Raw genomic sequence first — 19,017 nt, 5'->3', positions numbered from 1 at the left:
ATGTGCCATGAATTGTGCTGGAGATTCTAAGATGAGTCAGGCCAAGCCCTGCCCTCCATGCTCTACCTAGGGGAGGTTGCAATGGCTGAATAGTCACAGTGAAGGATGGAGGGACAAAGTGAGAGGTCACCAGGAGATCTGCAGCTCCCTGGTCGCACAAAGAACTTCACACTCCTGGCCTCTCTGCTCACACTGGAATGCTGGTCCTACTTCTCCCAGGGAAGAAGGGAGAAGTAGGGAAGCCCTGAAAGTGAAGTCGCTCAGTCATGTCTGACTCTTTGTGACCCCATGGACTGTAGCCTATGAGGCTCCTCAGTCCATGGAATTTTCCAGGCAAGAATACTGGAGTGGGTTGCCATTTCTTTCTCCAGGGGATCTTCCCAACCCAGGGATCGAACCCGTGTCTCCCGCATTGCAGGCAGACACTTTACCATCTTGAGCCACCAAGGATGCTCTATTTAACCATTTTTACTGTGAGATATAACATATATGTGGATCCAGAGAGTCCAGGCCCTCTCTGAGCCCCTCTCCCTGGGTGGACCTATGGCTCTTTCCCCACATACCACAGAGTACTTGAAAGGTGCCAGGTGTTTTCTGGGCCCCGCTGGCTGGTTATGTGCCATCACTGGGAGACAGGAACCTAGCTGCTTCACTCCTGGTCCCAGATCCTTACAAGGGTGATTGTAAGGCGGAAGAGAGGATAGTTAATACTCCGACCCAGGCCTGCACTGTCTGCATTTGTGTCCTAACGACACCTTGGACATGTGATACAATCTTTCCCAGCCTCAGGGTCTACAGCTGTAAAATGGGTACAGTAACAGTACATGCTCATAGGTTGTTTGGAAGATTAAATGAATTAATATAAAAGGCTTTGTGTCTGGCCCATGACAAGTACTTTATATGTTTTGATTGGTGCTTTATTAGTGGTGATTTCCCTTCAGAGTTTTGAGACCTAAGACAAAGAAAGGGGAAGTCATGCAAACACAGTGACAGTTATGAGTTACTGTGCACCTACTATGTGCCAGGTGCCAGGCTCGTGGGGCAGCGGGTGTGGCTCTTGAGTCCAGGTCTGGGGTGGATGCTGGCCCTGAGACTCACCACCACCTCCACGGGGGCTGGGTCTTGTGACCCTCTTTCCTGGTCTGCAGTGGGATGACCACAAGTCCCTGGGCATCTGAGCTGCCGGGAGGCCCCAGTGCAGGGGTGCTGGAAGCCTTAGACATAGAGTCTGGCACCCTGGCTGCCTTCATTACCGGGCCCTGGGTCTAGCAGCCACTCAGACAGCAGCTCAGCCTGCTCCCTCGAAGCCCTCTCCTATGTGTCCCAAGAGGGGCCAGAGAACATCGTTGTGTGTGTCCCCACCAACCTGTTCAGGCCTGCTCAGCACAACCACCACCTCCACACTGTGGGGTCAGGGATCTGCAGTGCTGAGCCCTGCCTCATGGTCTACAGAAAAGACCAGCTCATAGGAGCGGGCTAATGGTCTGGAGGCATCCCAAACTCACCTTCTTCGTTTGCCAGGAGACTCCGAAGACCAATGATCTGGGCCACAGGGATTCCGATGGTGATGAAGAGCTGGGGCACCACCCCCAGGGCGCCCCTCCAGTTCTTAGGGGCCAGCTCCCCTAAGTACATGCGGACGACATTGGAAGACAGACCTGGGAGAGGGGGTGGAAGTAAAGACACGATCTGGAAACAGTGGTCTGGTAGGGACAAGCTGTGTCTTCAAATACATCTATTTTCCTTAGCAATCACATCGTCGTTGTGCTCAGTTGTTAAGTCACGTCCGACTCTCTGCAACCCCATGGACTGTAGCCGGCCAAGCATCTCTGTCCAGGGGCTTTTCAAGAATACTGGAGTGGGTTGCCATTTCCTCCTCCAGGGGACCTTCCCCACCCAGGGATCAAACCCATGTCTCCTATGTTGCAGGTGGATTCTTTACCACTGTGCCACCTGGGAAGCCCTTAGCAATCATAATAGTTGGGCTGAAACTTTCTCAAAACTACAAGAGTAAGCAAACATCACCTTTTGCAATTCTTAGTCCTTCAGACATTAAGAGAAAATAGCCTGATAGAAGAAGTTCAGTGTTGTTGCTTCCAGACTGGTGTCACCTGGGGACACCGGCCAGCAGGACCTCCGGAATTCCCTCCCTACTGGTGTGGTTTCGGAGAGGAAAAGCCCAGGTGTGTTCTGGACAATCTCTCCTCTCTTGCTCCTTGTGAGGGAAAACCTGTTAACAAAAGGCCTGCCCGCCAGCTTGACTTTCTTATTTATACAATAAGCTGATGCATAGACATTGAAGCACAAGCTTTATTTTTCAATAAGGGCTGATAGTGGTAAAGAATCTCCTGTCAATGCAGGAGACCTAGGTTTGATCCCTGGGTTGGGAAGATCTCCTGGAGAAGGGAATAGCAAACCACTCCATGGGGTCGCAAAGAGTCAGACAACTGAGCATAATACTCCATTAAGCATTAAAAAAAAAAAAAAAAAAACCTTCAATATTTATTGCAGACCGGTATTTATTGAGGCTTTCTTGGTGGCTCAATGTAAAGAATCCTGAGCCTGATGGGCTACAGTCCATGGGGTTGCAAAGAGTCGGACCCAAGAATGACTAGTACTCAGTACCAACTGTATTCTGGGATTTGTGTAAGGTCTGAACTGTTTCTGAATCCTCAGTATTTGAACTTGTCAGTTTTCCTGTCTTACTACAGTCTGATCCCCTTATGAATAGTTGGAATTTAATTTTATAGACTCCAAAGTATTTTCACATGGATTATCTCATTTAATTCTCAGAGAAGCCTGATGAGAGGTTGAGGATCTGGGAAGGTCAGATGGGTTGTTGTTCAGTCACTAAGTCATGTCTGACTCCTGCAGCACTCCAGGCTTCCTTGTCCTTCACTATCTTCCAGAGTCTACTCAAGCTCATGTCCATTGAGTCGGTGATGCCATCCAACCATCTCATCCTCTGTTGCCCTCTTCTCCTGCTGCCCTCAATCTTTCCCAGCACCTGGGTCTTTTCCAGAGTCAGCTCTTCACATCAGGAGGCCAAAGTATTGGAGCTTCAGCTTGAGCATCAGTCCTTCCAATGATTATTCAAGGTTGATTTCCTTTAGGATTGACTGGTTTGATCTCCTTGATGGGTTGTCACTGTTCCAAGTACCGCACACAGAGCCAGAGGCAAGCTGATGCTCAGCAAGACGTGGGGTCTGAGAGGGAGGCTCTGACCACAGGGAGACCAAGGGAAAACGTGTGGGGCGAGGGGAGGCTGGAGCTGCTGGTGACAGGAGGGTGTCTGACGGCCCTGAGATAGGACACTGATGGCCAAGTTTTCAAGCTTTGCATTCTGCCCAAGGACATCTCTGCTCAGTATTTTAAAAAGGACATCATCTTTCATTAATTAATATCAATTCTTTCTGATTTTCAAAGCAAAGAGGGACAGTCTTTAGAGCAGCTCTTAGATGTCCTGTGGGTGGGTGAGGAGGGACTCTGCAGGCCCAGTGCCCAAAGGGCTGTGGAGGAAGTGAGGCCCTGGAAGTGCCCACTCATCATACAGGCCTTAGTGACCGCATCTCAAGACCAAGTGCTTTGCAACTTAATTAAGAGCAACACTGGAGAGACAAACACTGGAGGCTGTGAAGAGATTGGGTTCCCCAAATGTTGGTAGAGAAGTGACTTTTAAAGTTTAAATTCCATTAGTGAAAGTCTGCAGTGTTTTTATCAAAGACCTTGACTGACAGCAAACCAGCTAACTGAGCATCTGGGGGTCTGAGCTGCACTCACCCTGTACCCTTGGTCAGAGTGGCCACTTACTTCATTTATAGGGGTGTCAAAGTACCACAGAGTTTGATGACACCCTTTCTGGACTTTTCAGGAAAAACGTGAAGAAATGAATGGCAAATGGATTAGGCTTCCACTAGAGTTCTCCAAGTATGACCTAAGGACACAGGGGATTCCTGACACCTGGGGTTCTGTGAGATCAAAACTATCTTCAGAACCATCCTAAGATGTTATTTGTCCTTTTCATTCTCCTTCTCTGATGAGTTTTTCAGCAATCACACACCTGCTGACATCACACCAAGAGAACACAGAAGTAGGTTTGAGACTGGCTATCTTCTCTTTAGCCAGACATTTAAGAGAGTTGCAAAAATGTAAAGGAATACCACTATATTGTTTTGGTCTTAGAAAATAGAATTATTTTCATAAAGACATGTAATGGGCTTATTATTGCTATTTTAAAATGAATTAATTTAAATTCTTAGTTGCAATTTCTAATGTGGTAAATATTGATCAAAATAACACATGTGAGCAAAAACTCCTTAGAACCTTCAATAATTTTATGAGTGTAGTGAGATGCTGAGGCCAAAACATTTCAGAACTGCCAACTTGAAGTCATACTCATTTAAAAGCAAAGGTTGGTTGGAAAATCCCTGGTGGTCCAGTGGCTAGGACTCTGGGCTTTCACCATGAAGTGCCAGGGTTTAATCGCTGGTTTGGGAAACTAGCTCTCATATGTCATGCAATGGCAGCCAAAAAAAAAAAGGCAAAGGTTGAAATATCAAACTGTGATTTGTAGAGCCTATTTTTTTTTTTTTTTTTTGAATCAACTCTGAATTGTTGGCTGTAAATAGTAATGTTAACAGCACCTACCCATTGCCAACGACTTCTAGGAATCGTCTGTGTTTCATAAAGCTGAGACCGGCTGCAGGAAAAACCCACAGGAGCGGGGCTGGGTGCCTTGCGGCTCCTACCCAGATGGCAGATAAATGTCCAGGCACTCTCAGGCATAGCCAGAATGAGGGCAGTTTGCCAGAGGACCCATTATCCCTTCTTTGAAGTGACTTCTTCTCTTTTTGGGAACCTTGTTTTCCTCTTTATTCCCCCAGGTCTGCAATCCCTTGCCACTTCCTTCAATACTAGGCTCCTCCTCATCTTCTCTATTATCAGTAAACTCCAGGGAAGGGGTTTGCTAATGTCCAGGCAATTTATCCCTTCATCCCAATCTCCATGTTTGGAAGGAGAATGAGTCACTTGATGATGCCAGAACCTGGGGTCGGGGGGAAAGGGCAGTGAGTGAGTGCCCAGAGTGCAGCATTTCCAGGGGTACCCACCTGTTGAGAGTCCTTTGGACAGCACGGAGATCAGAAAAGGAAATCAACCCTGAATATTCATTGGAAGGATTGAAACTGAAGCTCCAATACTCAAAGTATTGGCCAAGCCACCTGATGTGAAGAGCCAATTCATTGGAAAAGACCATGATGCTGGGAAAGATTGAGGGCAGGAGAAGGTGGGGGATACAGGATGAGATGATTGGATGGTATCACTGACTCAACGGACACGAGTTTGAGCAAGCTCCCGGAGTTGGTGATGGACAGGGAAGCCTGGAGTGCTGCAGTCCATGGGGTCGCAAAAAGTTGCACATGACTTAACGACTGAACAACCACCACCCTTGGGTCCCCATCCTGCAATGTATGGCTCTGAGAGTGGGCAGCTCTCTCCCTTTGACGACCCTGGCCCTTCTGCTTACAGAAGACGCCAATGTGAAGGGAGGCCATGGCACGGCCAAAACCATGTGTCTTCAGTCTGAGGCATCATGGATGAGGGACTTTCCTATAACCAGGGCAGCCTGGCCTGGGCAGAATGACTCTGAAGCACTTACAGTCATCATCTCTTTTCTGATAGAGGGATTCTACATTAGATTGTTTCTCAAGTTTTTTGACCATAACCCATAGGGCACAATATAGAAATACATGTTATGTCCCACTTGTTTCTCACATATGTATAAAGAATTGAAACAAAGTTTCAAAAGACAGTCCTTACCTTTCCTGCATGTAACACACATCCCCATAACACAGGGGCTTATGAGTCTATCCACAGCAGAGGTGCAGGAATAGCTTGAACCTACATGCTTTGGAGACCACAGATAGGTTCAGGTCCCAGAGGTTTGTTCTCCCTCCCCTTGACTATCCCAAGTCACAGAATGGTTTACCTGCACATATTCCCACCAAGACCCTGGCCACAATTATCATCTCAAATGACTTGGCGAGGTCACTGAATCCCATTAAGAGCGCAGGCACGATGGAGAAGATGTTGTTGAACAGCAAGGTTCCTTTTCTGCAGAGGACAAAATACCAATTAGTTTGGTTTAAGGTTTCACTCACTCCTTTCACAAGTGTTTGCTGGGCCTCTACTCCATTACAGCAGTTGCTGTTGTGTTACACGCTTTGTTGTTGACCTAAGACAGATACAGGTCAAGTGGGTGGCCTGATTCTCAGTGGGAGGAAATGTAAATGACTCCCAGGGGGAACACATCAGCGGGGCACACAGGGAAAGACTTAAATATTACAATACAGTAAAGGGGGAAAGGTGGAAGTACCGACAAATTTCCTCTTCTCGGGCTCTAAAATCACTGCAGATGCCGACTGCAGCCGTGAAATCAGAAGACAATTGCTTCTCGGCAGGAAAGCTATGACAAACCTAGACAATGTGTTGAAAAACAGACGTTACTCTGCTGACAAAGGTCCAGATAGCCAAGGCTATGGTCTTCTCAGCAGTCATGTTTGGTTGTGACAGCTGGACCATAAAGAAGGCAGAACACCAAAGAATTGATGCCTTCAAACTGTGGTGCTGGAGAAGATTCCTAAAAGCCCCTTGGACAGCAAGGAGAGCAAACCAGTCGATCTTAAGAGAAATCAACCCCAAATACTTGTTGGAAGGACTGATGCTGAAGCTGAAGTCCAGTATCTTTGTCATCTGATGAGAATAGCTGACTCATTGGAAAAGTCGCTGATGCTGCTAAAGATTGAGGGCAGAAAGAAAAGAGGGCATCAGAGGATGAGATGGCTGGACGGCATCACTGATGCAATGAACATGAACTTGGGCAAACTCTGGGAGATGGTAAGGGACAGGGAGGCCTGGTGTGCTGCAGTCCATGGGGTCACAAAGAGTCGGACACGACCGGGTGACTGAACAACAACAAAGGGGTTTGAAACCATAAACTCCTGAGCTTTGAGTGTAATCTTGAAAGCCAAACTGGATAAGGACTTTAGAGGAAAAGTATAGGCCAACCTCACTTATCAACATAGATGTGAAAATCCTAAGTGAATTATTAGCTGATCGAATTCAACAGTACAGATAAGAATCTTTCAGGACTTCCTTGTTGGCGTAGTGGATAAGAGCCTGCCTGCCAATGCAGGGGACTTGATCCTTGGTCCAGGCACACTCCAGTGCTGAGGCGCAGCTAAGCCCATGTGCCACAACTACTGAGCCTGCATGCTGCAGCTACTGAAGCCCAAGTGCCTAGAGCCCATGCTCTGCAACGAGAGAAACCACCACCACGAGAAACTCTCACACCACAGTGAAGAACAGCGCCTGCTCACTGCAACTAGAGAAAGCCTAGGCAAAAACAACAAAGACAACAAAGACAAGGAATATTTTCCCTGGTGGCTCAGCTGGTAAAGAATCTGCCTGCAATGCAGGAGGCCTGGGTTCAATCCTGGGTTGGGAAGATCCCCTGGAGAAGGGAATGGCTACCCACTCCAGTATTCTGGCCTGGAGAATTCCATGGACTGTATAGTCCATGGGGTCGCAAAGAGTCAGACACAACAGAGCGACTTTCATTTCCCCTTTTCAAGGTTAAAAACACCATATTAAACATTATACTGGGGAAAATATAGGATTATTAAGTGAAGTAGTAAAAGAAGTTAACAAAATTTGTTACCCATTATGATTATTAAAAACCTTGCATAAAAATAAGGGCTGGGGTTCCCCGGTGGTTCAGATGGTAAAGAATCTGCCTGTAATGCAGGAGACCTGGGTTCAATCCCTGGGTGGGGAAGATCCCCTGGAGAAGGCGATGGCGCCTGATTCCAGTATTCTTGCCTGGAGAATTCCATGAACAGAAGAGCCTGGTGGGCTACAGTCCATGGGGTCTTATAGAGTTGGACAGGACTGAGTGATTAACACTTTCACTTACATAAAAATGAGGGAAGTTATGTGTGCTGATAAAGGGTATCCCCTAAAAGTGAGCGAGTGAGTGAACGTTGCTCTCTCGTGTCCGACTCTTTTCGACCCCATGGACTTTACAGTCCATGGAATCTCCAGGCCAGAATATTGGAGTGGGTAGCCTATCTCTTCTCCAGCGGATCTTCCTGACCCAGGAATCAAACCAGGGTCTCCTGCATTGCAGGCAGATTCTTTACCAACTGAGCTATGAGGGAAGCCCATCCCTTAAAAAGAAGAAGAAAACAAACCCAACTTAGTGAAACTTACAAAGCATTCCCATTTAAGTCAAGACTGGACATGGACTTGGGCCCTGGAGAGCCCACGGCAAAGTGAAAGCTTCTCTTGGGAGTCCCCTTGCATCAGGTTCCCAGGACTCCCAGAGCTACCACTCCCATCACCCCCGGGGAAGGAGCAGTACTGTTACCGGACACACAAAACCATCCACCACATCCCACACAGACAGCACAGCTTCAGACAGCAGGATTAGATAGAAGTTACAAAATATGTATTAAGTGAGTTGTGTCATAAGCCATACACGTACACCTATGGCTGATTCTTGTTGAGGTTTGACAGAAAACAAGATTCTATAAAGCAATTATCCTTCAATTAAACATAAATTAATTGAAAAAAATAAGGAGTCAAAGCATAGTATACAAAGAACAAGAAAGTATATAAAACAAAACTATCCAAAATAATAGCAAAAAAAGATAGATTTTTAAAACAAATGAATAAAAATTATAGAAATGAAAAATATAGTCATTGAAACAAAAATGCAGAAGATGAACTGCAGCGGAGGAGAGAATTAATGAATAGAAAGGCAAATCTGGGGAATTACATAGAAAGCAAGAGAGAGACAGAAGGAGGAGGAAGAGGAGGGAAGTATGACAGATTAAGGTAGGCAGGATTATAATATCGTTGGGCTTCCCTGGTGGCTCAAACAGTAAAAAATTCACCTGCAATGCAGGAGACCTAGGTTCAATCCATGGGTCGGGAAGACACCCTGCAGAAGGGAATGGCTATCTACTCTGGTCTTCTTGCCTGGAGATTTCCACAGACAGAGGAGTCTGGCAGGCTACAGTCCATGAGGTCACAAAGAGTTGGACATGACTGAGCAACTAACACTTTCACATTCATAATATCATTAGTCACAGTAGCCAGAGAGTGGAAGCAACCCAGACATCCATCAATGAATGAAAGAATAGACTAAATGTGGTATGTTCATACAACAGAGTATTATTCAGCCTTAAAATGAAAGAAATCCCAACATGTGCTACAATAATATTGTACTTTGAGGGCATTAGGCTAAAGTGAGATGACTCAGTCACACAAGGACAAATCTTAAATGATTCCATTCATATGAGGTCCCTAGAGTAGTCAAATGCACAAAGATAGAAAATCCATTGGTGACTTAGGGGAAGAGAAGAAAGGGGAGTTATTGTTTAATGGGTACATGGTGTCCATTTTTTTTTTTCATGGTGTCCATTTTTGCAAGATGAGAAGTTATAGGGATGGATGGTGGTGATGATTACACAACGATGTGAATACACTCAATGCTGATAACCTACACAATTAAAATTTGATTAAAATGTTATACATACATTTTACCACATTTTTTTTTCCCTGCAGGATCTTAGTTTCCTGACCAAGGATCAAACCCAGACCCCAGCAGTGAAAACGCCCAGTCCTAACCACTGACTAACCTAACTTTTTTAAAATAATTTTTTAAAGAAGTCAAAAAGGCAACAACAACAACAAAGACACTGAGGAGTTTCCCGAAGAAAGAAGATAGAAAATGGAGGAGAAAAAATATTCACAGAAATGATGGCTGAAAACTTTCCAGAGCAGAAGACATGAAACCTCAGACATGCAACTGGAATAACTTCTGGGATAAATAAATTAGCCATAGATTGCTCGTGAAAGAGAAGATTCAATAGTGTAAGGATGTCAGTTTTTCTCCAGTTAAATGATAAATCCAAAGTAATTCCAAGGAGAACCCTTTTTCAGGGATTTCAATCAACTGATGTTAAAATTAACACAGAAGAAGAAAGAAATATGAATAACATATTTTTGAAAGCAACTGATTTTTTTACATGAAAAAAATAAAACTGGCTTTCCCTCACCACTCACCCATTAAATACAAAACAAAATTCCGGATCTATATGAAAAAGAGAAAGTTGTAAAATTATTATTATTTTTTTAAATTATAGAAGACTATGCGTATGACATCCGGTGCGTGCATGTGTGCTAAGTTGCTTCAGTGTGTCCAACTCTTTCCAACCCTATGGGCAGTGGCCCACCAGGCTCCTCTGTCCATGGGAGTTGCCATGCCCTCCTAGATATCTGGTAGGAAAGACTATTTAAGACACAAAAAGCAAAAATCATGAATGAGTTAAATGTGACCACTTGAACATTTAAAGATTTTGAATTTCTACTATATGGGGACTTCCCTGGTGGTCCAGTGGCTAAGGCTCCAAGCTCGCAATGCAGGGGCCCAGGTTCGACCCCTGGTCAGGGAACTAGATCCCATATGCTGCAACTAAAGATCCTGCATGCCACAACGGAGACCGAAGATCCCCCACGCTGCAACTGAGACCCAGAACAGACAAACGAATACGTTAATTCACTAAACACATAGCAAAAGTCAGCTTAAAAATACTCTATGTACAATTAAAAATGGAGCAACAGATTGAGAAGACCTCTGTGCCTGAAATAACAGAGTCCAGTGTGGGCATTACTTGCACATGCTTAGAGGTGCAATTTCCTCCCAGCTGTGTAATTCTGGGTAAGTTACAGCACCCCTCTTTGCCTGTTTTTCTCAAGTGTGAAAAGAGGAAGGGGCTTTTCTAAGAATTGGTGGATTTAATATCCCCTAAGCCAACGAACTGATACTCTTGAGAGTATTTGGAGAAGACTCTTTGAGAGTCCCTTGGACTGCAAGGAGATCAAACCAGTCACTCCTAAAGGAAATCAGTCCTGAATATTCATTGGAAGGACTGATGCTGAAGCTGAAGCTCCAATACTTTGACCAACTGATGTGAAGTGCTGACTCATTGGAAAAGACCCTGCTGCTTGCTGGGAAGGCAGGAGAAGGGGAAGACAGAGGATGAGATGGTTGGATGGCATCACCAACTCTATGGACATGAGTTTGGGTAAAGTCTCGGAGTTGGTTATGGACAGGGAAGCCTGGCATGCAGCAGCCCATGGGATTGCAGAGTTGGATACGACTGAGCGACTGAACTGAAGTGAATTGAATATCCCCTAAAAGCACTCGGGATAGAGCCTGGCACAGACAAACAAATCAATAAATTGTTAGCTTGCTACTGATATTTAAGGAACGCTGACAAATCTTTAAGAAAACCACAAACAACTGAACAGTATTCATCACCTCTTCCGTTGGACTTGTAACTGTCAGCTCCATCTGCAGACCAGACCCCTAGTCCTTCACTCAGAAGCACCCTGCAGACCTGTGACCTGATTGATGTCCTGCCCCCTGGTGGTCCACAGGGAGAACTGTGCATCCAACACGAGACTATGAGAAAGACTTCAGATCTTGGATCTTCAGATCTGTGCTGAGTCTTCATTGCTGCTAGCATTTTTCTCTAGTTGCAGTGAGGGGACTACTCTCTAGTTGTGGCTTCTCATTGCAGACGCTCCTTTTGTTGGGGAGCACAGGCTCTAGGGTGCGCGGGTTCAGTAGTTGTGGCTCCCAAGCTACAGGGCACAGGCTCAATAGTTGTGTCACATGGGCTTAGCTGTTCCTCAGCCTATGGGATCTTCTCAGATCAGGGGTTGAACCTGTGTCTCCAATGTTGGCAGGCAGATTCTCTACCTCTGAGCCACCAGGGAAGTCCTTAGATTCTTTTTGAAAAAGGCTGGGGAAGGAATCAAGTTGTAAAGTCGGGCCTTGACTCTTGAGCTCACTAGATCTGTGGCTGAGAATGGAGCCCTGACCTCAACCTGCCTCTGTGTGTCCATCCTCAAATGGAGGAGGTTAGAGGGGAGGAACTCTTAAAAATATTATTCATAACAAGGCTGCTATCTCATGCCTGTGGATTTTTACTCAGGGAGTGGGGGAATCAAATGCAGAATCTCTCATGTGTCTAGAGTTAGAGGCAAGATTTAAGCTCTGCTCTTAGCATTCATGACCCTCACAATGAGGGTCACCCTGGGACCACATGGTTTCACCCGGAAGGGCTCGACATTGATCTCAGCCATTGCAGAGTTTTGCAGGAATTTAACTTGGGCTACCATTTGCATATTACTGGACCCCCACGTAAAAGAACAGAGTAGGTTAGCTTATGTTCACTTAGGAGGCAGAGTTTAGGAGCATTAGGCCCCATGTCTTGGCCATGCTGTCCTACCCTTGACTCTTCCAAAGGCCAGAAAGAAGTTGTGGTAAGATTTCAAGACAACAGAGGGCAAGAGTGGGAGTGAGTCCTGATCTCTGAAGCACTCTCTGTTCTGTCCAAGCCCACCCCAGAGCCCGAGAACCGTCACTCTCACCCACCTCCACCCTTGAGACCTTCATCACCTAAGTCCCCAGACACTTGGTCAAGGTCTTCTTAACTCCATTAAGAAACAAAAATCATCACAGTGGTCATTACTTAATTTTACAATAATGATTTCTGCTTTAAGCTTGGCTTTAAAAAAATTTTTTTCTTTTTTTGAAACTTTTTCTTTTATATTGGAGTATGGCCGATTAACAATGTTGTGTCAGTTTCAGGTGGACAGCAAAGAGACTGAGCAGTACATATCCACATGTCCATTCTCTCCCAAACTCCCCTCTTATCCACGCTGCCATGCTATGTGGCAAAGCAAAGACACTGTGCCACACAGTGTGCCCAGTTTAAATACAGCGGTGTGTACATATCCATCCCAGACTCTCTAACTATCCCTTGCCCGGATCCTTCCCCTCTGGGAGCCATAAGTTTATTAGTCTGTGAGACTTTTTTTTTGGTCTGGGTTTTAAACTCTGATGGAGTCTGTGAGTCTCACTGCCTCTTACCTGCCTAGGTTATTCACCAAGGGGCCGACCATGAGAGAGCCGAGGAAGCCTCCGAAGGGAAACATGGACACAGTAACCGACCACAGCAAGGTCAAGTAGAACTCGTTCATGTATTCACCGACTCTGTCATAGTAGGTATAGTTGTAGAAATCTTTCATGAACTGGAGAGCAGAGCAAAGCAGAACACCAGAATCATTTGAGCTGGTTTGCAGAAAGAACAATGGAAGCTGTCGGGCCACCCGATGGGATGAGCTGGGCATGCGGACATCAACACGATGAAGTGGAGGAGAGGGAGTGAGGATTAAAAGCCATTAGCAGGGGGCACCCACGGGCCGGGGGCAAGAGGCTGCGAGGCCTCTGATAGGCAAAGCACTCAGGATGTTTCCAACCCCAGAAAGGAATGACTCCAGCATTCCAATCACAGAATCAATGTCGGATGATCCCTTCCCCATCCAGACCCTGCTGCGGATTACCTGGCTGTAGAAGATCAGAGCCCTCTCAAACATCCCCCTGCCCACCGCTGAAGCTGGGCGGCTTTGTGTCCAGCCAGGCCTGGCTCTCCACAAGAATCTGAGGCCCGGGGACCTGGTGCAGCCCCACGGCCCCGTGCCTGCAGGTTCCTTGAGTCTGTGCTGCTGTCTCCTGGGTGTGACCCCTCCCTTCACTCGAGGCCCCACCGTGTGCCCTCAGCATGTGTGCAGCCCTACCCAAGCAGCGACCCAGACACCAGCTGCCCGCCTCTCTGTTCCCTGGGGGGCTGTGCCTTGCCCACCACAGCGACCTACCTCAGAAGGAGAGTTAATAGTAGCCACGTTGTACCCATACTGGAAGGACGACCCAAAGGCAGCTATCAGTGTCGCCAGAACAATCACGGCTGTCAGCCTCTGCAGGAGACGAGATCACAGCTTCAGGTCAGGAAGCAGCCCCGGGCTTCCAGGGAACTCAGGACTTACTCAGAGTCTTGTAGAAAGATGGACGTAATGGGACTTGAAGACCCATGGTCTTTCAACCACTCCATGTCTGGAAACCTACCCTCCACTCACCTGGGTGGAGCAGGTTTCCTTAACAGTAGCGCTTAGGCTTGGACAATCCTGTGTTGCCCTGGGCTGTCCTATGTGCACGGTAGGGACAGCCCTCCCCCACCTGTGACAACCTAAATGTCTCCAGACATAGCTGAATGTCCCCAGAGCAGGTGGGGACTCACCGCTGGTTGAGAATCACTGGGTCAGAACAAAACCGAAGAGTCACCTGTTCCAGCACCGCATCCAATGTCTGAGTTGCTCCTGTGACATTTCTGCTGTGGAGCTGCCTTGGCCTCCTGCAGCAAATGCACTCAAGCACTGCCTCCAACAGCGCTTGTGTATTTAGTAGCTCAGGCGTGTGTTTGTGTTTAGTTGTTTGGTCGTGTCCGACTCTTTGCCATCCCAAGGACTGCAGCCTGTCAGTCTCCTCTGTCCATGAGATTCTCCAAGCAAGAATACTGAAAGGGGTTGCCATTTCCTCTTCTAGGAGATCTTCCTGACTCCGGGACTGAACCCACATCTCTTGAGTCTCCTGCATTGGCAGGTGGTTTCTTTACCACCACGCCACCTGGGCTTCCCCGATGGCTCAGCGAGCTAAGAATTCACTTAACTCAGGAGATGCAAGAGATGTGGGTTTGATCCTTGGCTCAGGAAGATCCCCTGGAGGAAGAAATGACAACCCGCTCCAGATTTCGGGGGACTCTTTAAACACACACATTCCGTGATATCCCCTTTAACCCTTGGGAAACTGAACACTCATTAAGTGGAATGAGCTTTGCTGTTAGAATCTATGGATCTCAGTTTGAATTTGCTCACTGCCACTTTCTGGTTCAATTTCTTTGATCTTCAATTTCCTCATCTTTAGCATTAGGATAATGACAACCCTTGGACTTATTGCGAGGATTAATTTTATGGAAGCGTCTAGTCCTGAAGGTGAATCCACTGACTGGGGGTGAGTCTGGGCGTGGCTCTCAGAGCCCACTGTTGATGCACTTCATCCTGCGTTCCTACTGAGGTCCCTGGCACATGGGACTCAGTACCTCCTGTGCTGAGCTGAGGTCCTCACATCTCCTTGAACAACATCCCTGCTGATCTAAGGAGGACCTCTTGAGAGAGGCAAGTAGGAACAGGACAGGCCGAGAAAAAGTGGTCACCCAGGCCTTGCCTAGTGCCTGGAAGGGGACATGAAAGCTAGTGACACCCCTCCCCCACCCCATAGAGCAAATGTAGGACCCGCAAGGGCCCTGGTTAAGAGCCGAACCCTCCCTCCACCAAATGAATTAACAAACACTGTGTTCACAGGAAGTTTCTGCTGATGATGAGGAGAGCCACCGACAAGGAGCAGTGGGCTCAGGCCCCACCACTCCCTGGGGCCAGTAGAGGCAGTGGGTGATGGAAGTCAGGGAGCAGGCAATGGGGCCCTGGAGGGAAGAAGGGTTCCAGGGCAGTTGCTACATGGTGTTTTCTAATGACAGGGGTACACAGGTAGGCACACCCACCACCACCCCCAAAGCCCCACCCAGTAGGTACCATAGGGCCAACTGAGCTCATCTCCCCAAGTGCTCTGGGTAATCATTCACTCATTCATTCAAAAGATTGAGCACCCACTGTGAGTCAGGCATGGTTCTGGTCCTATGAACTAGAGAATTAGTAGAGAACAAAGCAAAGATCCCTCCCCTGTAGCTGAAGAAGGGATAGGCTACCCATTCCAGTATTCTTTGAGCTTCCCTGGTGGTTCAACTGGTAAAGAATCCGCCTGCAATGTGGGAGACCTGGGTTCGATCCCTGGGTTGGGAAGATCCCCTGGAGAAGGGAAAGGCTACCCACTCCAGTATTCTGGCCTGGAGAATTCCACAGACTGTATAGTCCATGGGGACACAACTGAGCGAATTTCACTTCACTTCATAGCTATCCTATTGCTTGACTGGATGGAATGGAGGAAGGAAGAAAAAATGTTGATTAAAATGTCTCTTCTTCCAATTTTCTTCTCAGTAAGTGAAAAACTATAAATGCACTCAGTTTCATTCATTCCGCAGGGGCAACTCAGACATTCTGCTTGAATGAGTCCTAAGATTTAAAGTCCTTAGCAAAGCTCAGCCAGGGAGCTGAGTGATGCCTTGAGTTCATACCCTAAATTGGGAGGATCTTGCCAGGCACATGACTAGACAGCTCCCTCCCTGCTCTTACAGGATCCTAGCAAAACTCATCAAAAGGATCTCAAGCTGTCAATTCTCTAAGCCTGCAGCACATGATTCAATTTCTAGTCCCTGGCTTGAGTTCATACCCTAAATTGGGAGGATCTTGCCAGGCACATGACTAGACAGCTCCCTGAGTGCTTTTACAAGATCTTAGTAAAACTCATCAGAAGGATCTCAGGCTGTCAATGCTCTAAGCCTGGAGCACATGATTCAACTTCTAGTCCCTGGTTTCTTCCTTGAATTCAGGCCACAGTCACATTCTAGGGACCCTTGCAAATCAGAGCTCACCCTTTGTGGAAAAAGCAAGGGCATTCTGGTAAGTCCTCACTGACTTTGCTGGTCCAAATTCCTTCCTTTGGATGAAACAGAATTATTCTTAAGGCAGGAAAAGAAAAATTTAAGGTAAAATTTTCTTCGTTGCTTGGGTCACTATCTCCTCCCCTTTAGGGTGAACTGTGCATCTGTGTTACACATTAACTAGGTCCCCTTAGAAAACACAGGAATGCCTACTCCTAAATAGATAAAAAAATAATAATAGTAAAAAAAGCAATTTCCTCCTGGCCTCAGCAAGATAAAACCTTAGGAGATAACATTCCTTCTTCAATCCTATAAGAGGTCACAATAGCTCTCTGCTTGCCTTCCTAGACTATGTAAACCATCAATATGTTACTTTGATGTATATAACTCTCTGTCTCAGAAATTACATAATTGTGCTTTGACTTCTAACAGGAGGAAAAGTCCCCAGAGCTCTCTGAAAGGCTGTTTCCCAGGTTATAATCCTCAAGCTGGTGTGAATAAAAATTTCCATGTCTTTCTTAGATTGACTGTTGATTAATTTTTCATGGACAATGCATTAAACAAATATTTATCGACGGCCAACTATGAGCCAAGTACCACCCTACAGTCTGTTGAGCAAAATGCCTGCCCCCAAGAAGACTGTGGTCCAATGGGGAAGACTTTTTTTTTATGTACTTAATAATTAAACTAGAACTGTAACAAGTTTTATGAAGAAAATCCACGGAAGTGGTTAAAAAAGGAAGTCAGGAAAGTGACTGAGAGAGGGTGGGGCTTTGGGTAGGGGAGTGACTGAGGCAGGGGCAAGAGGTGCCAGCTTTGAGGATTATTTTAGAAAGCAAAATCAAAGGATTTGGTACTCTGTGAGAAAAATGAAAATTAAACCCACAATGTGATACTGCTGCTCGCCCATTAGGATGATTAAAGCCAACAAAACAGATAATACATGTTGACAAGGACGTTGAGAACATCAGAACCCTCTCACATTGCTGGGGGAATGTAAAATGGTGCAGCCACTTTGGAAAACAGTCCAACAGTTCTTCAAACAGTTAAATGTAGAGTTAAGTATACGACCCAGCAAATCCACTCCTAGGTTTATACCCAAGAGAATGAAAACATATGTTCACACAAACTTGATCACAAATGGTCATAGCAGCATTTTTACCATACTCAAAAAGCAGAAACAACCCAAATGTTCATGAACCGATGAACTGATAAGCAAAACGTGGAATAGTCATTCCATGAAATATTACATGTCCTTGAAAAGGAATGAAGCACTGTTACTGCCTACAAAGTGAACAGACCTATAAAATGGGCTACGTGAAAGAAGCCAGTCACAGATCACATAGTTCAATCCTTGTGAAATGTCCAGAATAGACAGATCCACGGAGACAGAGATCAATCAGTGGTTGCCCAGGGTTGAGAAGAGGAGGAGATGGGGGAAATGCAGAGGGACTGTCAATAGGTACAGAGTTTCCTTTAGAGGTGATGAAAATCTTGTAAAATTGATTGTGGTGGACTTCCCTGGTTGTCCAGTGGTTAAGAATCTGCCTGTCAATTCAGGGGACACAGGTTCGATCCCTGGCCCAGGAAGAGTTCCCATGCCTCAGGGCAACTGAGCCCACGTGCACAGCTACTGAAGGCTGTGTGCCCTAGAGCTCGTGCTCTGCAACAAGGAAAGCACCGCAATGAGAGGCCTGTGCACCACAACTAGAGGAGTTCCAGCTCACTACACCTAGAGAGAGCCTATGCACAGCGACAGAAACCCAGTGCAACCAAAGATAAGTTTAAAACATGAGAAATGTTAAAAAGATTTTTACACTGATTATGGTGATAGTTATTCAATTCTGTGAATATATATTGAATTGTGTAAGTTTAAAGGGATGAAACAGTCTGGGAGTTATATTCCCAATAAAGTTATTACACTATATAAAAGAGGGGTGTAAGATAAATTCAGAGTTTATCTTTCCTTTTTGTCTCTCTCTCTTTTTTTTTTTACTACTTGTGAGGAGGACAAAAGGAAGAATTTGGTACCGGGTTGGATTAGGGCATGAGAGACAGAGGAAGGGGCAGACAGGATGTGCAGATCTCTCACAAGCTTGTTAAAAATGACAAGAGGGCCTTCCTAGGTGGCTCAGAGGTAAAGAATCTGCCTGCCAGTACAGGAGACACGGGTTCGATCCTTGGTGAGGAATATCCCTCATGCTGCGGAGCACCTAAGCCCATGCGCCACAGCTATTAAGCCTGTGCTCTAGAGCCTGGGAGCTCCAGCTACTGAGCCCACGTGCTGCCGCTACCGAAGCCCGTCTGCCCTAGAGACTGTGCTCCGCAACGAGAAGCCCCTACAGAGAGAAGCCTGTGCATCACAGCAGAGGAGCCTCACTTGCTGCAACTAGAGAAAAGCTCCACACAGCAGTGAAGACCCAGCACAGCCAAAAAAATTAAAAGTGGCTCAACGCCCTCGAGACATGAGACGGGGCTGTTGTCCGAGGCCAGG

General features: G+C 46.4%; 1 protein-coding gene across 2 annotated transcripts in view; it reads right to left on the bottom strand.

Moving 5' to 3' along the window:
* Nucleotides 1-1,407: 1,407 nt before the first annotated feature.
* Nucleotides 1,408-19,017, bottom strand: part of LOC120880177 (solute carrier family 2, facilitated glucose transporter member 5-like) — a 36,544-nt gene continuing 18,934 nt past the window's right edge. For both annotated transcript variants that reach the window (XM_040263358.1, XM_040263359.1), the window contains exons 2-5: nt 13,792-13,890; nt 13,007-13,167; nt 5,987-6,111; nt 1,408-1,658 (exon numbers count right to left, since the gene is read on the bottom strand). In XM_040263358.1, coding sequence (XP_040119292.1) covers nt 1,477-1,658; nt 5,987-6,111; nt 13,007-13,167; nt 13,792-13,890 — 567 coding nt within the window. In that variant the 3' untranslated portion in view covers nt 1,408-1,476. The remainder of the gene's footprint in view (nt 1,659-5,986; nt 6,112-13,006; nt 13,168-13,791; nt 13,891-19,017) is intronic.

This window comes from Oryx dammah, unplaced genomic scaffold (genome assembly GCF_014754425.2).
Source record: "Oryx dammah isolate SB20612 unplaced genomic scaffold, SCBI_Odam_1.1 HiC_scaffold_21, whole genome shotgun sequence".
NCBI classification, from domain to species: Eukaryota; Metazoa; Chordata; class Mammalia; order Artiodactyla; family Bovidae; genus Oryx; species Oryx dammah.
The sequence above is the reverse complement of the archived record's forward strand: the minus strand, read 5'-3'. Positions and strand labels throughout refer to the sequence as shown.